Source organism: Muntiacus reevesi, chromosome 3 (assembly GCF_963930625.1).
Source record: "Muntiacus reevesi chromosome 3, mMunRee1.1, whole genome shotgun sequence".
In the NCBI taxonomy this organism is placed as follows: domain Eukaryota; kingdom Metazoa; phylum Chordata; class Mammalia; order Artiodactyla; family Cervidae; genus Muntiacus; species Muntiacus reevesi.
Genome location: NC_089251.1, coordinates 171330690 through 171350636, shown reverse-complemented (window position 1 = coordinate 171350636; position 19947 = coordinate 171330690). Strand labels below are relative to the sequence as shown.

At 41.4% G+C, this 19947-nt stretch overlaps 1 protein-coding gene and 1 non-coding gene across 2 annotated transcripts in view; both read left to right on the top strand.

The window, feature by feature from the left end:
- Positions 1–18200, top strand: part of PLEKHG1 (pleckstrin homology and RhoGEF domain containing G1) — a 246633-nt gene extending 228433 nt beyond the window's left edge. The window contains exons 15-17 of the mRNA XM_065931122.1: positions 435–457; positions 7382–9023; positions 14747–18200. Of these exons, the coding sequence (XP_065787194.1) occupies positions 435–457; positions 7382–9023; positions 14747–15810 (2729 nt within the window). The 3' untranslated portion in view covers positions 15811–18200. The remainder of the gene's footprint in view (positions 1–434; positions 458–7381; positions 9024–14746) is intronic.
- On the top strand, positions 545–677 carry LOC136165847 (U11 spliceosomal RNA). Its single transcript, XR_010662813.1, has one exon. It is a non-coding gene; the product is annotated as a U11 spliceosomal RNA (small nuclear RNA).
- Positions 18201–19947: the final 1747 nt, after the last annotated feature.

Here is a 19947-nt window from a genome sequence, read left to right as displayed (position 1 = left end):
CTTGCACTGTCCTTAGCACAGACCCAAGGTGACCCTTTTGATCAATGATATACCTTTCTGTTACAACCGATAAAATGTTTAAAAATTAATAAGTATAATCTTATGTTTAAATGGTTTTCATGGAAATTTTTTTCAGGTTATATATATTTTCAGGAAAAGCTTTTGAAACTTAACATGAATTAGTCCATTGCTCTCTCAGGGATTAAGGAAGGTACTTAACACTCAGATGTATGTCAAGTTGTTATAGTACAGGGTATGTAACTTGGGTAACTGAATGGTATTTTCTGAAAATCAGGTCAAAAGAGCCTTGAGACTCTTGGGTTTCAGTGATTAGCAATCAATTTAAAAGTTCTATAAAATATGAGTGCTTAGCTATGTATGAGATACATTTTTAATCCTCAAACTTTAAGTGTTTTAAATCTTTTGTTTTTCAGAAACGGCACAAGACATCCAAAAGGTAAGTACTGTTACGTTCCTTATTTTGAAATGTTTACTTTAGGCAGCCTTTATACCTGCCTGTCTTTTCCTTAAAAATCTAACCTCCAAAAAGGGCTTCTGTCGTGAGTGGCACACGTAGGGCAGCTCGTTTCCTCTACGTGCGGAATCGACATCAAGAGATTTCGGAAGCATAATTTTTGCTAACAGGGCAGCTGGTGATCGTTGGTCCTGGCGCCCCAAAAAAAAAAAAAAAAAAAAAAATCTAACCTCCAGTTTATCTTCCAAGTGTAAACGATTACTTTACATGTTGAAGTAGATTTAAGTTAGGACTCTTCCTTATCAACCCTCCCCCCACCTCCCCACCCCCAGCTTCATCTCACAGAACCAAGGCAATGATTTCTTAATCTTTCTGCCCCACCTCTCTGCTCAGAAGATGTAAAGATACCTTAGGATGTAACACCAGCACAGGCTGTGGTCCACGCCACGTTGCCCTATGCCTGTGTGTATATAAGACCAAGGTTCTTGCATCCCGACTATTTGCTCCTTTTTCAAAGCATCAGCCTTCAATCACAAAGACCCCCTTCTAAGAATGGAGTCCTGCCGCTGGTATCAGCAGCGTGATCATACGTGGTATAATAAAACTTCACTATATCAAGTTCTGATTTTTCTTCCTCTAATGAAAGGTTAGGAGAAGGGGAAATAAAAATGATATGTTTTATTAGAAGATGTATATTCACATTTATTACCTATGAACAATAAATATTGTATCCTGACCAGAGTGAACCATGTCCAAAATGCCTACTGATAGATTGGCTTAACTAAGAATTCTTAGAAAACCCATCTTGGCTTCTTGCTTTGTGTTCTGTAATGATGTGGCTGTGAAAATCTCCCCCACGACTCCACTTACCCCTCTCCTTGGCACAGGGCCAGAGTGACCATGTTAATAAATGATGGATCTTTCAGTTAAGATGTGTAAACATCTAAAAATCGATAGTCTTAATCTTTAAATGATTTCCTTAAAATTGGGGCAGATGGATTTTTTTCAGGTAGTGCCTATTTCTGTTTGGAAACTTTTGAAAATTTACTAACATGAATTGATTCACTGTCCTGAAATATGACATAAGAGATTTTGATTTTTTTAAATGTACTTTGTTTTCATAAGCAAACACCAGAAGGTGGCTTTGCAAGGCAGCCAAACTATGATCACAGAGCAAGCCTGGCTTAGTACCAGGTAGGGGAATCGCTCTATTAGTCCTAGAGATACAATCTCAGGAGCTTCTTGGAAACTTCATGATAATGATCAAACCAAGTCTCCATGTGGGATCTAACTAAACCTTATGAAATCTGAAGATAAGAAAAATAAAGTACCAATGTGCTTTTTTCTTAGTGGTAAAATTCCATCTCCTAACAAAAATGAATGTATACTAAATACAGAAAGAGACTCAAGAGATAAAGAGATTAACATTTCTCCCAGAATATATACAGAATATGCATTCCAAAGCTCTGTGTGTGTGTGTAGAGAAGGAGAGAGATTTACCTCACATGTAAACTGAGGATTAAAATATGGATACAAATCCATTTCTGCCATTTGTAAGCTGTGTGACTGTAGGCAAGTGGTTAAACCTTACCAAGACTTCGTTTCCTAACTTACAGAATTGTTATAAAGATTAAATGTTGTATGTTTTTTAAATGTGCTTGGTACAGTACTTGGCCCAAATCAAGTGCCCCCAAAATTATGGCTGTTATCTTATTGCTAAATAGCTATAATGCCAAGAATGTAGAAAAATGGGGAAAGGGATGTTCCTCATGCAGGATCTACACTACATGTTATGTCAACTCCATATACTGATTCTTTCTTTTTTTGTGTGCTTTATTAATGAGTTGTTTATTTTTTTAATTTGATGCTTATAGGCATTTTTCTCATTCTCTGTCTTTTTAATTTTTATTGAAATATAGTTGATTTACAAAGTTTAGTTTCCAATGTAGAATAATGTGATTCAGTTATGTGTATATATGTATATATACATACTCTCCTTTTAATTTTTATTTTATATTGGAGAATAGTATATTAACAATGTTGTGTTAGTTTCAGGTATACAACAAAGTGATTCAGTTATATATTTACATGTATCTATTCTTTTTCATATATATTCTCTTTTTATATTATCTTCCATTACAAGTTATAATAAGATATTGAGTATAGTTCCCTGTGCAATACAGTAGATCCTTGATGATTATCTATTTTCTATATGACAATCTGTATATTTTAATCCCAAACTACTAATTTATCCCTTCCCCTCTTCCTTTTTGGTATCCATAAGCTTGTTTGCTACGTCCATGAGTCTATTTCAGTTTTGTAAATAAGTTCTTTAGTATCATTTTTTTAAGATTCCATTTGTAAGTGATATCATATGATACTTGCCTTTCTCTGATTATTTCTTAATCTAAAAGCTTCTTCCAGTCTCCTGATGATGTATTTGAAGTAAAATTTCACATTCCAATGTATTCCTTACTTCACTTCAAGTGTAGTTATCTTGAAAATATACTTTGATATTAACCATTCAGGTTTCCTAATTTTCTAAAATGTCTGGAAATTTTTGTGGAATGAAAGATTTTAAGAAGGTATTACTTCTGGCTGTTCACAAAATTGTTTTGTTACAATTCCACAACATTTTGTCATGATTCAACTAGCTAATACTAAATTTTTTTTAATAAAATATAGTTACTGGGTGCCTATATTATACCAGTGCAGTCTGAGTAAAAGGAGAAGAGAGAGAGATTAAAAGGCAGAGAAAAGAAAGAAAAGAAAAGCCGTATATATAACACAATTTATGTATTTGTATATGTATACATATCCATATGTGTGTGTATTTGCTTATTCCTAGTCCTCAAGTGGCCACAGTTTTACTGTTTGAAAAAAAGTGAACAAAGGATTAAATGACTAATAAGACTTTTTATTGTTGAATCTTTAATAGAAAAATAACATTGAGGATAAAATTTTATTCTTGCCCTCCCTGATACACAGACAGGCAGGTCAGTAGGCAGATAGACATATTAGTAGGTGGATATTCCAAGCTTCCATAGGCAGATAGACATCTTAGTAGGTGGATATTCCAAGTTTCCATAAGCCTCTTATCCTTATCCATCAGAAGGCAGACAGAATGAAAACCACAGTCACAGAAAATTAACGAAACTGATCACATGGACCACAGCCTTGTCTAACCCAATGAAACTATGAGCCGTGCCATGTAGGGCCACCCAAGATGGATGGGTCATGGTGGAAAGTTCTGATAAAACATGGTCCACTGGAGAAGGGAATGGAAAACCACACTAGTATTCTTGACTTGAGAACCACATATGGGACACCCCAGGTCTGTAGGTGCTCAATATGCTACTGGAGATCAGTGGAGAAATAACTCCAGAAAGAATGAAGAGATGGAGCCAAAGCAAAAACAACACCCAGATTTGGCTCTTGCAGCCAAAGATGGAGAAGCTCCATACAGTCAGCAAAAACAAGACTGGGACTGACGGTGGCTCAGATCATGAACTCCTTATTGCCAAATTCAGACTTAAATTGAAGAAAGTAGGGAAAACCACTAGACCATTCAGGTATGACCTAAATCAAATCCCTTACGATTATACAGTGGAAATGACAAATAGATTCAAGGGATTAGATCTGATAGACAGAGTACCTGAAGAACTATGGATAGAGGTTTGTAACATTGTACAGGAGGCAGGGATCAAGACCATTTCAAGGAAAAGAAATGCAAAAAGACAAAATGGTTGTCTGAGGAGGCCTTACAAATAGCTGAGAAAAGAAAAGAAGCAAAAGGCAAAGGAGAAAAGGAAAGACATACCCATTTGAATACAGAGTTCCAAAGAATAGCAAGGAGAGATAAGAAAGTCTTCCTCAGTGATCAATGCAAAGAAATAGAGAAAAACAGTAAAATGGGAAAGACCAGATATCTCTTCAAGAAAATTAGAGATACCAAGGGAACATTTCATGCAAAGATGGGCACAATAAAGGACAGAAATGGTATGGACTTAACAGAAGCCGAAAATATTAAGAAGAGGTGGCAAGAATACACAGAAGAACTATACAAAAAAGATCTTCATGACCCAGATAACCATGATGGTGTGATCACTCACCTAGAGCCAGACATCCTGGAATGCAAAGTCAAGTGGACCTTAGGAAGCATCACTATGAACAAAGCTAGTGGAGGTGATGGAATTCCAGTTGAGCTATTTCAAATCCTAAAAGATGATGCTGTGAAAGTGCTGCCCTCAATATGCCAGCAAATTTGGAAAACTCAGCAGTAGCCACAGGACTGGAAAAGGTCAGTTTTCATTCCAATGCCAAAGAATTTTCAAACTACCGCACAATTACATTCATCTCACATGCTAGCAAAGTGATGCTCAAAATTCTCTAAGCCAGGCTTCAACAGTACGTGAACCATGAACTTCTAGGTGTTCAAGCTGGATTTATCCCATCAGAGGAACCAGAGATCAAATTACCAACATCCACTGGATCACTGAAAAAGCAAGAGAGTTCCAAAAAGATATCTACTTCTGCTTTATTGACTATGCCAAAGTCTTTGACTGTGGATCACAACAAACTGTGGAAAATTCTTAAAAGATATGAGAATACCAGACCACTTGACCTGCCTCCTAAGAAATCTGTATGCAGCTCAAGAAGCAACAGTTAGAACTGGACGTGGAACAACAGACTGGTTCCAAATCAGGAAAGGAGTACATCAAGGCTGTATACTGTCACCCTGCTTATTTAACTTATATGCAGAGTACATCATGCAAAATACCAGGCTGGATGAAGCACAAGCTGGAATCAAGATTGCTGGGAGAAATATCAATAACCTCAGATACGCAGAAGACACCACCCTTATGGCAGAAAGGAAAGAACTAAAGAGTCTCTTGATGAAAGTGAAAGAGGAGAGTGAAAAAGTTGGCTTAAAACTCAACATTCAGAAAACTAAGATCATGGCATCCAGTCCCATCACTTCATGGCAAATAGATGGGGAAACAATGGAAATACTGAGAGACTTCATTTTGGGGGGCTCCAAAATCACTGCAGATGGTGACTGCAGCCATGAAATTAAAAGACACTTGCTCCTTGAAAGAAAAGCTATGACCAACCTGGACAGCATATTAAAAAGCAGAGGCATGACTTTGCCAACAAAGGTCCATCTAATCAAAGCTATAATTTTTCCGATAGTCATGTATGGATGTGAGAGTTGGACTATAAAGAAAGCTGAGCGCCGAAGAAGTGATGCTTTTGAACTGTGGTGTTGGAGAAGGCTCTTGAGAGTCCCTTGGACTGCAAGGAGATCCAACCAGTCCATCCTAAAGGAGATCAGTCCTGAATATTCATTGGAAGGACTGATGCTGAAGTTGAAACTCCAATACTTTGGCCACCTGATGCAAAGAACTGACTCATTGGAAAAGACCCTGATGCTGGCAAAGATTGAGGGCAGGAGGAGAAGGGAACGACAGAGGATGAGATAGTTGGATGGCATCACCAACTCAGTGGACATGAGTTTGAGTAAGCTCCGGGAGTTGGTGATGGACAGGGAGGTCTGGTGTGCTGCAGTCCATGGAGACACAGAGAGTCAGACACCACTAAGTGACTGAACTGAACTGAGCTGAATTCCAAGATAATAGGTATCACAGTTTCATTGATCAGTAATGAAAAGTTCTTGTTAATTTGACATTTCCAATAGGTTACACTAGTGTTTTGACCAGAAAATATGTCCCAGATACTAATTAGGTTGAACCTGCCTTAACCCTTTCAACTCTTTGAAGCTAATCCCAGTACCCACAGAGGGTATCAAAGGGCAGTCCACTCCCTGCCAGCACAGTTGAGCTCCATCAGGAAAGGTTCCAAGTTATAAGAGACCCATCATTCTCTCTGATTAAAAGTCATTAGTGTCACTCATACTTACTTCCTAACAGATATCTAAATATTAATTAAATGTATTCTGAAAGAAAGTAAACATTTCATTAGCTCAAGGGTGGATTAAATTAACTTCCTGAAACAAAGGCTCTTTTGCCTAGAATCTATAAACCAAGGCAGTGCAAGTCAGGGTCATGCAGGTTCGGAGATTTAAAAGAAACTCTTAGAGGGTATAGTGAGATCACTGACAGGGGTGTTTCTGATACACCAATAACCAGGATTAGACAGCTAAGAATCAAGCCCCAAAAAGAAACCAGATACCCTGGCCCTTGACACCTATATATGTTCATTTGTATAATGTTATTTTCCAAGAACATATCAAAATGATTTGAAGTATCTAACAGTTTTCTGCATTTAGCTGATTCCCTGCAGTGGGGTAAGGTGACCTGGGTTTGCATCCTAGCCTTTCCACTGACGAGGGAGAGTTAACTTACTGAACCCTAAGAGCCTAAATGTGCTTACTGTGAAAATGGTACATGCGTGCCTGTGTGCTGCCTTGCTTCAATTGTGTCCAGCTCTTTGCGACCCTATAGACTGTAGCCCACCAGGCTCCTCTGTCCATGGGATTCTCCAGGCAAAAATACTGGAGTGGGTTGCCATGCCTCCTCTAGAGAATCTTCCCGACCCAGGGATCAAACCTGCATCTCCTGCAACTCCTGCATTGCAGGCAGATTCTTTACCACTGAAAATGGTATAATCATATCCACTTCAAAGAGTGATTGTGAACATGCAGTTTGGAGAACGTCTTCAAAGAGCCGAGCCTATTTCAGTAAACATCAGTTCCTGTTCTTTCTGCCCCTACTGCAAAATATCCGATGTGTTTTCAATTCAGTTAAAAATCAACCATGTGTCCTGATGATTTTCTTTAAGAATATCACATGTAGGGGGGAAAGACAATGTGTAAATACAGGAGAATATTCTGTATTACGTGACCTGTGGTGTGTGATTCAATCGGTATGTTTCTCTCCTCCTCAGGTTTCCAGAGAGGAAGGGTCTCCCCAGCTGACTTCAGCAGGGCCCTCTGCTGCCCAGCGGAGCAGTCAGCCAAGCAGTTCTACCATCCTGAACGTGCTGCGTGGGGGCGGGGCCATCAGAAACATCTGGACCGACCACCAGATCCGCCAAGCCCTGTTTCCCAGTCGAAGGTCGCAGGAGAACGAGGAGGATGAAGACGACTATCAGATGTTCCTGCCATCCTTCTCCTCCTCGGACCTGAATGCGGCCCAGCTGTGTGAAGATAGCACTTCCAGTCGACCTTGCAGCTGGCACATGGGACAGATCGAGTCCGCGGAGACCCCCAGCTCAGGCCACAGGGTGGTGCGGCGGGCCAGCAGTGCTGGCGAGAGCAACACGTGTCCCCCTGACATAAGAACTAGGGACAGTGGTGGCTCTCAGTACAACTCCCGGAGGGAACTGCAGGGTGACCCTAAAACAGAGGGGCGGGACGGGACAACTCCCTACGGGTCCTCCATAGAGCTGACTATAGATGACATAGACCATGTCTATGACAACATAAGCTACGAGGACTTGAAACTGATGGTTGCTAAACGCGAAGACGCTGAAGTCACTCCCCACAAACCAGTCAGGGACTCTGTTCGCCCCAAGAGCACCCCCGAGCTGGCCTTCTCCAAGAGGCCAGCGGGACCCGAGGAGGAGAGTGCATTGCACCCCAGGAGAGATGGAGCTCCCCCGGCTGGGGAGGCCTGGAACCAAAGCGTACAGGACCTCCAGGTGATGGAGGAGAACGTCTATGACACCATTGCGCTCCCGGAGGCGCCCTCCCGGGACTTCAAGTGCAGCAGCCCGAAGCGTCCTGCCAGGAGCACCTTCCTGGGCTTGGAGGCCGACTTGGGGTGCTGTGATAGCCTGCGGGCCTCTGCTTCCCAGGACAGCCTCCAGTTCAGCGAGGATGAGGCGCCCTACCCCCCAGGCGCCTCTGATAACGATTATCTGAGTTTGCTCTATAACTCCTTCGGCTGCAACTTGGCCCTAGCGGATCGGTCCATCTCCGATAAACTGTCTGAAGAAGTAGATGAAATCTGGAATGACTTGGAAAATTACATCAAGAAAAATGAAGTCAAAGCCAGAGACCGGCTCCTGGCCGCGTTTCCCGTTAGCAAAGATGACGTGCAGGACCGGCCGCTGGCAGGCAGCGCCCCGGAGCTGAGTGCGCGCGCCCCAGAGCTGAGTGCGCGCTCCCCACTCTCGCTGCCCGCGGGCCGGGCTCTCCTCGCACCGCCCGGAGACAGGCCCGGGCCGGCCCTCTGCGCCCTGGACCGCGCCCCGGCCCCTAGAGACAGCTCCTGCCTGAGTCTCCACCGGCTGTCGCTGGCCAGTGACCTGCCACCTGCGGAGAGTCCTTATGATGTGGCCGGGGGCAGCCTGTCCCCAGTAGAGCTAGAGAACCCTGAGCCCGGGATGGACAATGTAGACAAGACCAGGAGCAGGGTTTTCCTGATGGCCAGGCAGTACAGTCAGAAGATCAAGAAGGCAAATCAGCTGCTAAAGGTGAAAAGCCCGGAGCTGGAACACACGCCCGGTAGCCAGCCGCAGAAGCCCGCACCCAAGGATCTGGCGGCCATCCTAGAAGAGAAGAGGCAGGGCGGGCCTGCCATCGGTAGGTCCCAAGCAGCCTTTCTCCTTCCGAGGACCGGCAGAGAGCCACGCTCAGGTTCTAAATGCCCCTAGCGCTGTAAGGATGCTGCCGCCCCGATGTGCAATCTCATAGCGAGACCACTGGCTCACTGACACGCAGGCGAAGCACCCACCCCATCACACCAGCGGGTCTGGAGGGTTTCCTGGTGTCTGTGACATCATCACTGCAGATATACTGTTTGAAGCGGCTTTCTCTAATTTAATCTAAGGTTGAAAAATAGCCTTCAGTTTCACTGGTGGCATCTAGAGCTTTCCCCCTGTGCATCAGTGTGTTAGAAGGAGTAGCTGGGTAGCAGAGTGAAGAGTTTAAGGTTTGGACACACATGGAATTAGGATTGCTCTTTGAATCCCAACAATAATGCCTACTCATCCTGACAAAGACAAAAAGGAGTCCTTTCTGCAGTTTTTTAAAACTGTTCATACTAATCCAGCTGTTTTCCATGTGTTGCTTTTTTCTTTTTTTAATAGCTTCTATAATCCATTTGATACAATGTCATTTGGTATTCTCAGGTATGCTTCCAAGGAATTTAATTCTTTTAGTCAAGCCTCCTTTTGGCACAGAACTAAACCAGGATCACGGGTGTGATATTGGTACCATTAGGGTTAAAAGAATGAGATAATCATGTCTGACTTCTTCTCTACTATAAAGAAGTACAGGAATTTTCCTGGTGGTCCTGTGGTTAGGACTTAACACTTTTATTGCAGGGTCCCAAGTTCAATCCCTGGTCAGGGAACTAAAATCCTGCATGCCTCAGGACATGGGAAAAAAATATACATATCCCCTGGCTAAATTACACAGGGTTCTCAGTGGAACCCGGGCATCTATATGAATAAAGCACAGGATTGTCATGGAAAGAAAAAAACCTGAGGGTGCTGTGACCTGAGGAGTTTTTCACCTCCAGATTCAGAGATTTCTGTGATTAGGCTCAGGAATCTGAGTTTTGTAAACTATAGACTTTCCATCCTATCCTATTTTAGGAATCCCTGCCCTAGATCTTCTGACAAAGAACTGCCTCTGTATCAAATGAGAGGAGACAATTCTCCCATTAGAAGTAAAAACCAGATGGCTCACTATCTGGGCATGTCTTGTTCATTAGCTTGATGGCCACATGGCTCATCTGGCCAACTTGATGCCGCTGACTTCCTGTCTTTGGGACTGCTTTCTTAGGTGGGAATCAGAGAAGAAGAAGCAGGTATCCGAGTCCTAAGTGAACTCAGCAAGCTGCATGACCAGAATCTGTAAGGGGAAAAAAAAAATTAAGGTTGGGAGTGTTTAAGAATTATCATACAGTAAGATTTCTTAACATTTAGGGATGTTAAGCCCTGGACATGTTACCTGGAGGATTTTACAGACTCTTTGACTTGTTCTTCTTTTTAAGTAAGATAAAGGTTATAAGTGATCTTTATACAAATATGATAAAGGCTGGATTGCATATATCTTTCTCTTTGCAGTAACATGCTTGAATTAATTTGTGTCCCTTTTCCAACGCTAGTGTTGCTAAACTGGTTTGTTGTTACACGTAGAACAGGTGACTGAATTTCAGCTGCAGGCGGACTGTTTTAGAGCGTAAGTGGCGTATTGACAACGCAACCACTGACTGTGTGGATGCCCAGGCGAGGGCACTTCAGAAAGAGAGCAAATACAATAGTGAGGTTTCCCTTGGATTGATTAGGCCAGCACATGGTCATTTAAAAAGAGGTAATTGCCTGAGGCACGTTGTTTGGAATATGGAGCATCCATTAACATACAAAGGTCTAACCCTGCGAGAAGCAAGGTCTTCAATACTGAATCTTGAGGGTTCATTGACAACTTTGAATAGTCCTTTTTACCCAGCTTTTAAATATTAAGTAGATGTCCCTTTGGGGTTTTCTTTTGCCTTTTCCCCCACGTTTGGTTTGTTCTTTTTGTTTTGCCTACTGGTGTCTTCCTGGCTCCTGTAGGATCTTTTTGTTTTTCAGCTCTGTGTCTGGGCCCTTTCTCCACACGGTGGGCTGCCTTGAACGTTCTGACAAAGAGCTCTCTCCAGAGTCACCTTCTGAGAGTGGCGTCTCCCCCCGCTGGCTGGCGGGAGTCTGTTGCTAGGGCCGCCTCCTCTCAGACCTGAGGACTCCTCCGTCTGGGCGGCTCGAGACCACTTCCTGTGCCCACCAGGCTTTCAATCAGTTGACGTGATGACTGCTTTTCTCTCTCTTGTTTATCTGGGCACAGGACATCGTAATCGAATGGACCGATTCTCCAGACTTCTCCGTGTGGGCCTTGCCACTTTGCCAGGAGCTTGCTCTCGGTGTTGTGCGGAAGGAAGAACGCCCTATTCACCTGCTGAAACTCTCCAGCACCTTTATTGAACTCTCTAGCCGGGGTCTAGAGGCCCCGGGCCGGGCCACACTTCCGCCTATAAGTCACCCAACCAGGTCTAGTCCCTCCCGCCTTTTGGAGCATGTTGTAGCATGCCGGCCATCTTGTCCCATCAGGCCTTCCTCCTGACAGGCTTAGGGACCAAAGAAGCTTTGGGTTCCCTCCCCACCGCCCCCCTCCACACACACTTTTTTTTCTTTTTTCTTTTTGGTGATATCTTACGTGGGAGAAGACTCCATACAGGCTTGAGGAATTTTCCTCCTTGTTTAAAGTAAGAAAGGCAAAATAACGTTTTGTTCTCTACACCCAAACAACATTAGAAGCATCAATTTTAATCCTGTCTTGAAAATAATCTATTTCATACTTCTGTCAGTAAGAATCACTTCAAATTTTTGTCTGGAATGACAAGAATTTTCCCTTCTAAACTTACAAAAGAGAAATAAACTAGAGTTAGCCCCTGGGGTTGTAGAATAATAATAATAATAATGTACTTAGTCTATAAGGACTGGTAATGCCAGAACTAAGAATGAGGGAGAATTTGGATCCTGCTGACTTCTACTAAGTTTTCTGGGCTAGAGGTGTCATCTCGAGCTGGCTATTTCTTATATGTCTGACTAAGGGAATCTATTTCATGACAGCCTATTGCTCTGAAAGCTTGTCTCATGTTTTTGTTAGCATCAGGCAAGTTATAGACTCTCTTAGAATGTCAAGCTGAGACCAAAAAGACACACAGATAGCACAGAATATTGTCTACTTGTGAGATAACTTTTTGTTCCAAATTTATAAACGGTCAGCTTTCTATTATCTGAAGATAAACTGTGCCCATTATGAATTGTATAAAATATATATGTTTACATAGCATTTTACTACACTTCTGTCTTTCTGCTTCTCCTTTTCCTGCTATGCCCGAATTCTTGGCTGCCTTTCCAGTCTTACTGGTATAGTCTTAAGGAAGGCACCTTTATTTTTAACATATTTAGAATGAACGGAGGCTGTCCAAAAATTATCTGAGTACTTAAGTAGTTCTTGAGACCAATTTCTATCTAGAACTATGCTTGGATTTCTGTGGGGAGGAGATGGAATAATAAACCAGCTTAGATAAAACAATGAGCAACACAAGATTGTGTGCATGAATGCATATATACATACATAAGCAACAGCTAAATATTATGCTGCATACTAGTATATAAGACTTCAGAGAAATCAGTTAGAAAGGGATTTATAGAAGTGATAAGGCTTATCGAGGGTCTTTGGAGGTAAATAGGGCTTGATTAAGCAAAGGAAGAAGAAGAAAGTGTGATAAAGAAGAATAAAGCATGAGAAATACTGTGACTATTTTGAATAATACATAGTTTGAGATTTATCTGGGCCACCATGTTCTAAAAATCAAGAGCTAACTGTTCTTATAAGTCTTTAGAGTTAAATTTTGGTGCTGCAGTAGTTTAACTGAATTTTTAAAATTAGCCCTCACTGCTCTTTCCCAAATTGTCATTTTCTTGGAAGCTTGTGAAAGTACAGAGCCTTCCTGATTCAGCAGTAGGATCAGGCTCAGAGCCATGGTGTAGGTGAGAAAGGCTTGGAAAGAACCGTCTTGACTTTCAGGTGGGACTGCTGACCAAAGCCAGGCCTAAAGCTCCAGCTGACATTGGTTGGGTTTCATAGTTGACTAAACGCTGTATATTTCAGGATGGCTGAGTCCATGTAGGTTTTCAGTCTCTTAAGGGGTTACCAAATTTTAATTGGTATCAAGAGTCTTTACTATGTTCTTTAAGGAGTAATAGTTCAAGTTTTTGTTACTAGTTTAAGCTAATAATCTCTGTCCTTCAAAGGGATTTAGACTCAAAAGCCTAAAGGATCTGAATGAATGCAGGGTCTAAAATGAGAAGATAAACACTATTTATCCTGATTCCGGGGACTAAGGGGCAAGTAATTTTGAGGAAGTTGCAGTTAAAGGGCACACAGAATACCAGCACCTTGTCTTCTGTCCTCACAGAAGCCAAATTTGAAAGAAATGGCAGGAACTCAACTAAATATTTAGTTTAACTTCAAGGAATGATTTACTAGAAATAGCTTAAGTAGGAGATATGATGTCACTTGCTGGTCATTATATACAGGATAGACAGCTTCCTTTCGTAGAGACTTTCTAGATGTGGTCTGAGCGATTTATAGGATTCTTGGAATTATTTGATTCTGCAGTGGTCATGTGGGTACCTGGACGGGGGAAGACAACTTTTGAAATTGACGTCTCTGGGCTCTCTCTTCTAAATCATTCCTGGCCCAGGAGAATTCTCTATCTTGGTTTTGTTAATGTCTTTAGAAATGTCTGTACTCTGGGACTTCCCTGGTGGCCCAGTGGTTAAGACTCTGTGTTTCTACTTCAGGGAACAGGGGTTCGGTCCCCAGGCTAGGGAACTAAGATCCCATGTACCACCTGGCAGAACCAAAAAGCAAAAATTAATAAAATGGAAATGTCTGCACTCAGAAGTGGAGCAGAGAGGATAGTGGCCTCACAACTTAATCTGAAATGGCAATAGCTTTCATGGAAATAGTGGTAAAATCCTGTCCTGTAACCAGTACTAGAGAGCATTAGATTATCAATTATATGCATAGGATGATTCATTCTTAATGTCTTGAAAGCCAAGACATTAAGACTTGGAAGACTTGTCTTGGAACACTTCAGTGGCTTGCTTCTCAGTGATAGGAAAAGAGACGTGGGCCAGCTGGCATGTGTGGTCTTGAAGTCCTGGAAGTGAGGACCTCCTGTCAGCATCCCCAGACAGTGGCAGTGGGGGGCTGCCTGGAATAGAAAGTGTAGGAACAGCTGCTAGGAGCAGACTTTTCTGGGAGTAGTTGTCTTGAGAGCGGCCAAACCTGGTGAGGCAGGGTTAGTAGCCATTGCACGGTGGATGTGCTTCTTTTAATGACTACTTGAGTTATTTTTTGTTGACCAGGGTTTAAGTGCTGACTTTCTTATTTTTATGATGCCTGTTTTTAGCACTGACACTATTCCACGCTTGTAAAGAACACTAGAAATTTTCATTACAAACAGGGAACCCTTGTAGACCTGCTGTTGAAATAAAAGAATACAGAATTAGGTCAAATTAAATGAAGTTTTAGGTGGCTTTTTTTTTTTTAATTAAACTGTGTTAGTTTAACTAATTAATTTAATTTGTGTTGCTTAGCATTTGATGATTTCTCATCCTCAAACTTTAAAGTCCTGTCTACTGTTTAAATATTTTAAATATGTTATTAGAACGTTCTTAGTTTTTAAATCTTCACATGCAGAAATGATTCTGTGTATATTTATTGTTTTAATACTTGTCTTCCAGGTGCCAGGATTGCTGAGTATTCCCAACTGTATGACCAGATTGTATTCAGAGAGACACCCTTTAAGACTCAGAAGGATGGCTGGGCCAGCCCTCAAGACCCCTCCAACCTCAGTTCTGCATCACCTTCCCACGCCCAGCAGGGTAGCGAGGACTGGCTTTTGCATTCAACCTATAGTAACGGAGAGTTAGCTGACTTCTGTCCCTGGCCAGAGCAGGACTTAAAGTCAAAATATCCCACGTTAGAGATCAAAGCAAGAAGTACCCCAAGACAACTGTCCGCAGCTTGCTCCGTGCCTTCTCTTCAAACCTCCGACCCTCTTCTGGGCTCTGTGCAGAGACACAGCGTGGTGGTCAGCCAGCCAAACAAAGAGAACTCCTGCCAGGCCCATCTTTACAACTCTCTGGGTCGGAAAGGAATCAGTGCTAAATCTCAGCCTTATAACAGGTCCCAGTCATCTTCCTCCATCCTGATAAACAAGTCTGCGGACTCCATCAACTACCCTAGTGAAGTGGCAAAGAAGCAGCCTCTGTCTTTACACAGAACTTCAAGGTGGGATAGTCACCAGGATTTGCTGCCAAGTATTGCTGACTCAGGTCAACAGGGCCTTGAAAAACGCTCAGATCTCACACTCCAGGACTCGCAGAAAGTTTTGGTAGTGAATAGAAATTTACCTTTAAGTGCTCAAATAGCTACCCAGAACTATTTTTCCAATTTCAAAGAGACTGAAGGAGATGAAGATGACTATGTGGAGATCAAGTCAGAAGAAGATGAGTCAGAGTTAGAACTGTCTCACAGTCGGAGGAGGAAATCTGACCCAAAGATTACAAACGCTGACTTTGCTGATAATGTCTGCAGTCACACGACTTCTTACTCTTTGAATAGTCCATGCACTCCAAAAAAGCCAGTAAGTGGCAAACTTGGGATTTCGCCGTATCTGACACCATACAATGATCCCGACAAACTAAATGACTATCTCTGGAAAGGGCCATCTCCCAATCAGCAAAATATTGTCCAGTCTCTAAGGGAAAAATTCCAGTGTCTTAGTTCAAGCAGTTTTGCCTAAAGGTTCTTAAGAGTAGCTGTCTCAATTAACTTCTTACTGTGCTCATGAATTACAGATTCTGAGAGGTGTTTTGTATGCACCAGATTAAAACAACTTTGTAATAACCAGAGATGTAAAATATACTTTCTTTAATAGCACAATTTTTTGAAATGGCTGGCGATCAGCCAGGATTGTACTGTAGCAAATGTCAGCATGTAACACTGTTTACTAATGCTGATGGTCTTCATGTTTAATGTAAGTCAATCTTCCTTGAAAATTTTTAGACTTTTTTTTTTAACATGATGGCCATGGTATTTTTTTCCCCCTCTCCTGACAATTAGTACTCAGACTTTAAGAAATGCAATAGTCCTCTCCTATTATCTGGAAGCCACTAGTTAGTTTTATCCTAGGACTCAGAGGCGACAAGGAAGAAAAAAGAAAGGAAACTAAAGCTGTTTAAAGGATTATGCTTACCTGTGACATTTCTGTTAAATTCATGACAAGACCCTAGAAAACCTCAAATGAGGGATCTCTAATCAGAATATTGTGTAGCTACCCATTTTAGGGTTTCTATGCTGACTTCCTTACATCAGTTCATTATATTGCAGAAAGTGTGTAATTATTGGAAATTAGAATGTAATATGACCAATCTTCTATAAGCAAAAATTCTTATCTGTAGTCCTGAACAAAGCCTGAAGAATGTGGTGCTCATCATGTATTTTATGTTCCATGGGGTTAAATGAATGATTCCCTTAATGGTTTAAAACCAAGTACAAGAAAATGCAAATCGACTTATTAGAAAAGATGGCTTGACATCTGGGTACAACTTGACTATCTCATCATGTGACAGTTGGGGGTAGGGAGCAGATAGAAACCTCCACTACTTTTTATGCCTGTTTTTAGTCAACACGAAGTAAACCATAAGCTAAAACAATGTTCTTAAACCTAGTCTTCCCAGAGCAGTTGTGCAGATGTCCTTTCCTGAGTTTTGTGCTCATCCCGATGACCTGAACCCAGCCTTGAGGATTTTATTGATGGCAACGACATTTATTTTCTAATCCAAACATAATATGGCAATCTTTTTTCATTGTTTGGGGGCATACAGAAGAGCAAAATCTTTGGTCACTAAGTTCTAACTAGTCATATCTTACTTTCATGTTGTAATTGTGGCCTTTAAATAGCAGTTCATTGTTATATTATGTACTGATACAATTCTTTATGGAAGGGAGCAGAAAAACAAAAGCAAGACCTTGTGAGTGAAACACAAAATTAAAGAAGCTGAAGAGAAAAATGATAGCAGATTTATTGCTGCTTTCTAAAAATATTTTATTGAAGACTCCAATCAATGAAAAAAGAATATTTTCTCAAACAGTGGCCTTTGCATTCTCATTTTAGCTACATTCTGTGGTCCCTTCCCCACCCTCTCAGTTTTCATCTTAAAAGATATAATAATCTGTATAGGGAAATGGGATCTGGGCTTTTCATTTAAAGATAAGTAATGATGTTGATTTGAATCAGTAATTTGAGTCATCTTAGCATAATTCTTTTTTTCTCTTTAAGTGCTATGCCTCTTGTACTTAAGAACATAAAATGTGACCATCCTTATCTTATACACAGGTACCTAATGCATTCCCTTTCTAACTAACAAAAAAATAACCCATTTCTTCTTTTTCTATAGTGTACTTTCTTCTCGTAGCTTATAAAACAAAGTCCATATTGACGAACAGTTTTCTGGAAACATTCCTTCTTTCATTGCCTTTCTTTAAACATAACATGAGTTTTCAAGATGAAGCAGTATGGAAAAGAGAAGCATAGTAACAGAGTGTAGATTCTCAGACTTGCTAGAGATATTTGTAAGTGTGTTTACAAAACAAAGTTATCTGACTTTCTTGTCCCAGGAACACGATTTCCCAGTTCTGCTTTTTAGTTTGTAAGACCCAAATTCTGTATTATCCATATCTGGTGTCTTACTCTCACAAATTATTAATTCTCCACACCAGTCCTGTTGCACTTTGATATTACTTATAGGAATACACCCTGCTTCACGAAGGCTGCTGTCTTACTGTATAAAATGTCTGTATGGTTGTCTTTAGGTTCTAGGACAAATCTGTAGTTCTGAACACCCCTTCTGTCAGCCAGGATGCAGATTTTGAGATCTGTGTGTACACATATCATCAGGTTCATATTTTCCCTGCAAGTTATCCATTGAGTGCTCTTGTTTAAAATAGTTTCAAAAAAATAGTTTCTTTGGGAGGTGGGGTAGGGATGTATATAATTGCAGGGAAAGAGTTATATGTACTTAAGTGTATGTCAAGTTCTTATTAGGTCTCTGTACTGAAGATTTAATTGTTTTTATAAGTTCACTTTTCACCTACTCTGTTCTTTGTGCAAAAGAAAAGAAAAACAAAAACCCACGCATCTTGGAAAACAGTTTAAATACTGTATATAAGATAATGAAAGTTAGTAATGCTCATTATTTAATAAAGTTTGTAAAGTACAAAGTAAAATATAGTGTGAATTAGTGTGTTGATTCTGGAAAGATCAATATTTGTCTGACTGATACTACTATACTACTTTGCCTCATCTTAGGTACTGTGTAGAAAATAATTCAGGGTGGAATTCCCTGGTGAATCAGTGGCTAGGATTCCATGCTTCTCCTGCATGTGGGGCACAAATCTGATCCCTGGTCAGAGAAAGAAGATCCCACATGCCTCTCAGTGTAGCCAAAAAAGAGAGAGAGAAAAGAAAAGAAGTGTTATAATGATAGAGCAGCAGACCATTTTCTGCATCTCTTGATTACTTTTCAAATATTAAATTTAGCCTGAGATTAGCATGCCTTTCTCTGAAATTCCCTTTAGGCTAAGTGCCTTTCCTGATGACTGGCTGTCCCGGTGAGAGAAGATCCTAGAACAGCCTAGAAGGCAGCGGTGGGGTTGAAGGCAGGTGAGATAGAGGAGATGGGCCCAGAATGCTGAGATATTTTTGGTGCCAACAGGCAAACTTGCCTACTTTATTTACTCCGGTGATGCAAGCCCATGGGCAAAGCCCACTTTGTGTATCTGTGATAAACAACAAAGCTTGATTTTCCTGACCATGGCTTATTCACAATGCGTCATACAATAGGAAAGGAAGAGAAGCAAGCAATTTCACTTCATTATCTCTAAAACCATGTTTATTCAGCCCAAACATAAGAGAACAGGGTGGGGAGAACAAGTAAATCATCTGCTCTATGGGGCGGACACAAGCCTTCAGGCATCTTACCGTTTGTATGACAAGGTGTGCCTGCGTGTTAACTCATTGGCAGCTGGATTCATTACCACTAGCACCACCTGGGAAGCCCCATGGCAAGGTATGGCTGTCCATATAAGCATCCCAAGACCACATGGGTAAGCAGATTCCTTCTTGTATGTACTAGTGAAATCAGAGGCTATAAACTGGTGACCCGGAGTCTGATCCTGGTTTTCACAGTTTTAAAAAGTTTTAACATAAAAATCCAAATTTTCACCTTCTTTGAAAAAAAAAAATTAGATATACTCTCTTTGGGCCTGGATTCTGATGAGGTGACTCTGAGATCTGAGAATGGAATTTAAAGGTGACTATCATCCTAAAAGATGGGGATGTAATCAGATAAGGCAGCGTGTCCCCAGAGAAAGAGAAACAGGTGTGGCTTTCTTGATATAAGAGAAGCCATTTTTGGCCTAAGCCATTTTGGGATCTAAGCCTGGCCAAAACGCTTGCCCTTGAACAGGTCTCAGTAATTAATGCTCCCCAGGGAACAAAAGTGGGTCTTTCCAGGTGGCACCGTGGTGAAGAATCCGCCCGCCAATGCAGAAGACAGAAAAGACTCTAGTTCGACCCCTGGGTTGAAAAGAACCCCTGGAGTAGGAAATGGCAGCGCACTCCAGTATTCTTGCCTGGAGAATCCCATGGACAGAGGAGCCTGGAGGGCTAAAGTCCATGGGTCACAAAGAGTCGGACACAACTGAGCACACACATGACAACACGGAACAAAAGTACAGATTGTGATTAGACAAGAGAAGTAACACTATCAAAGGTAGTATGTGAGTTGTGTAAGGACTGCCAGTTCTCTTTCCACGGTAAAGATCAACCTGAAGCGCTCAACCACCGGAGCAGATCAACCAGAACATAAGGGATGAT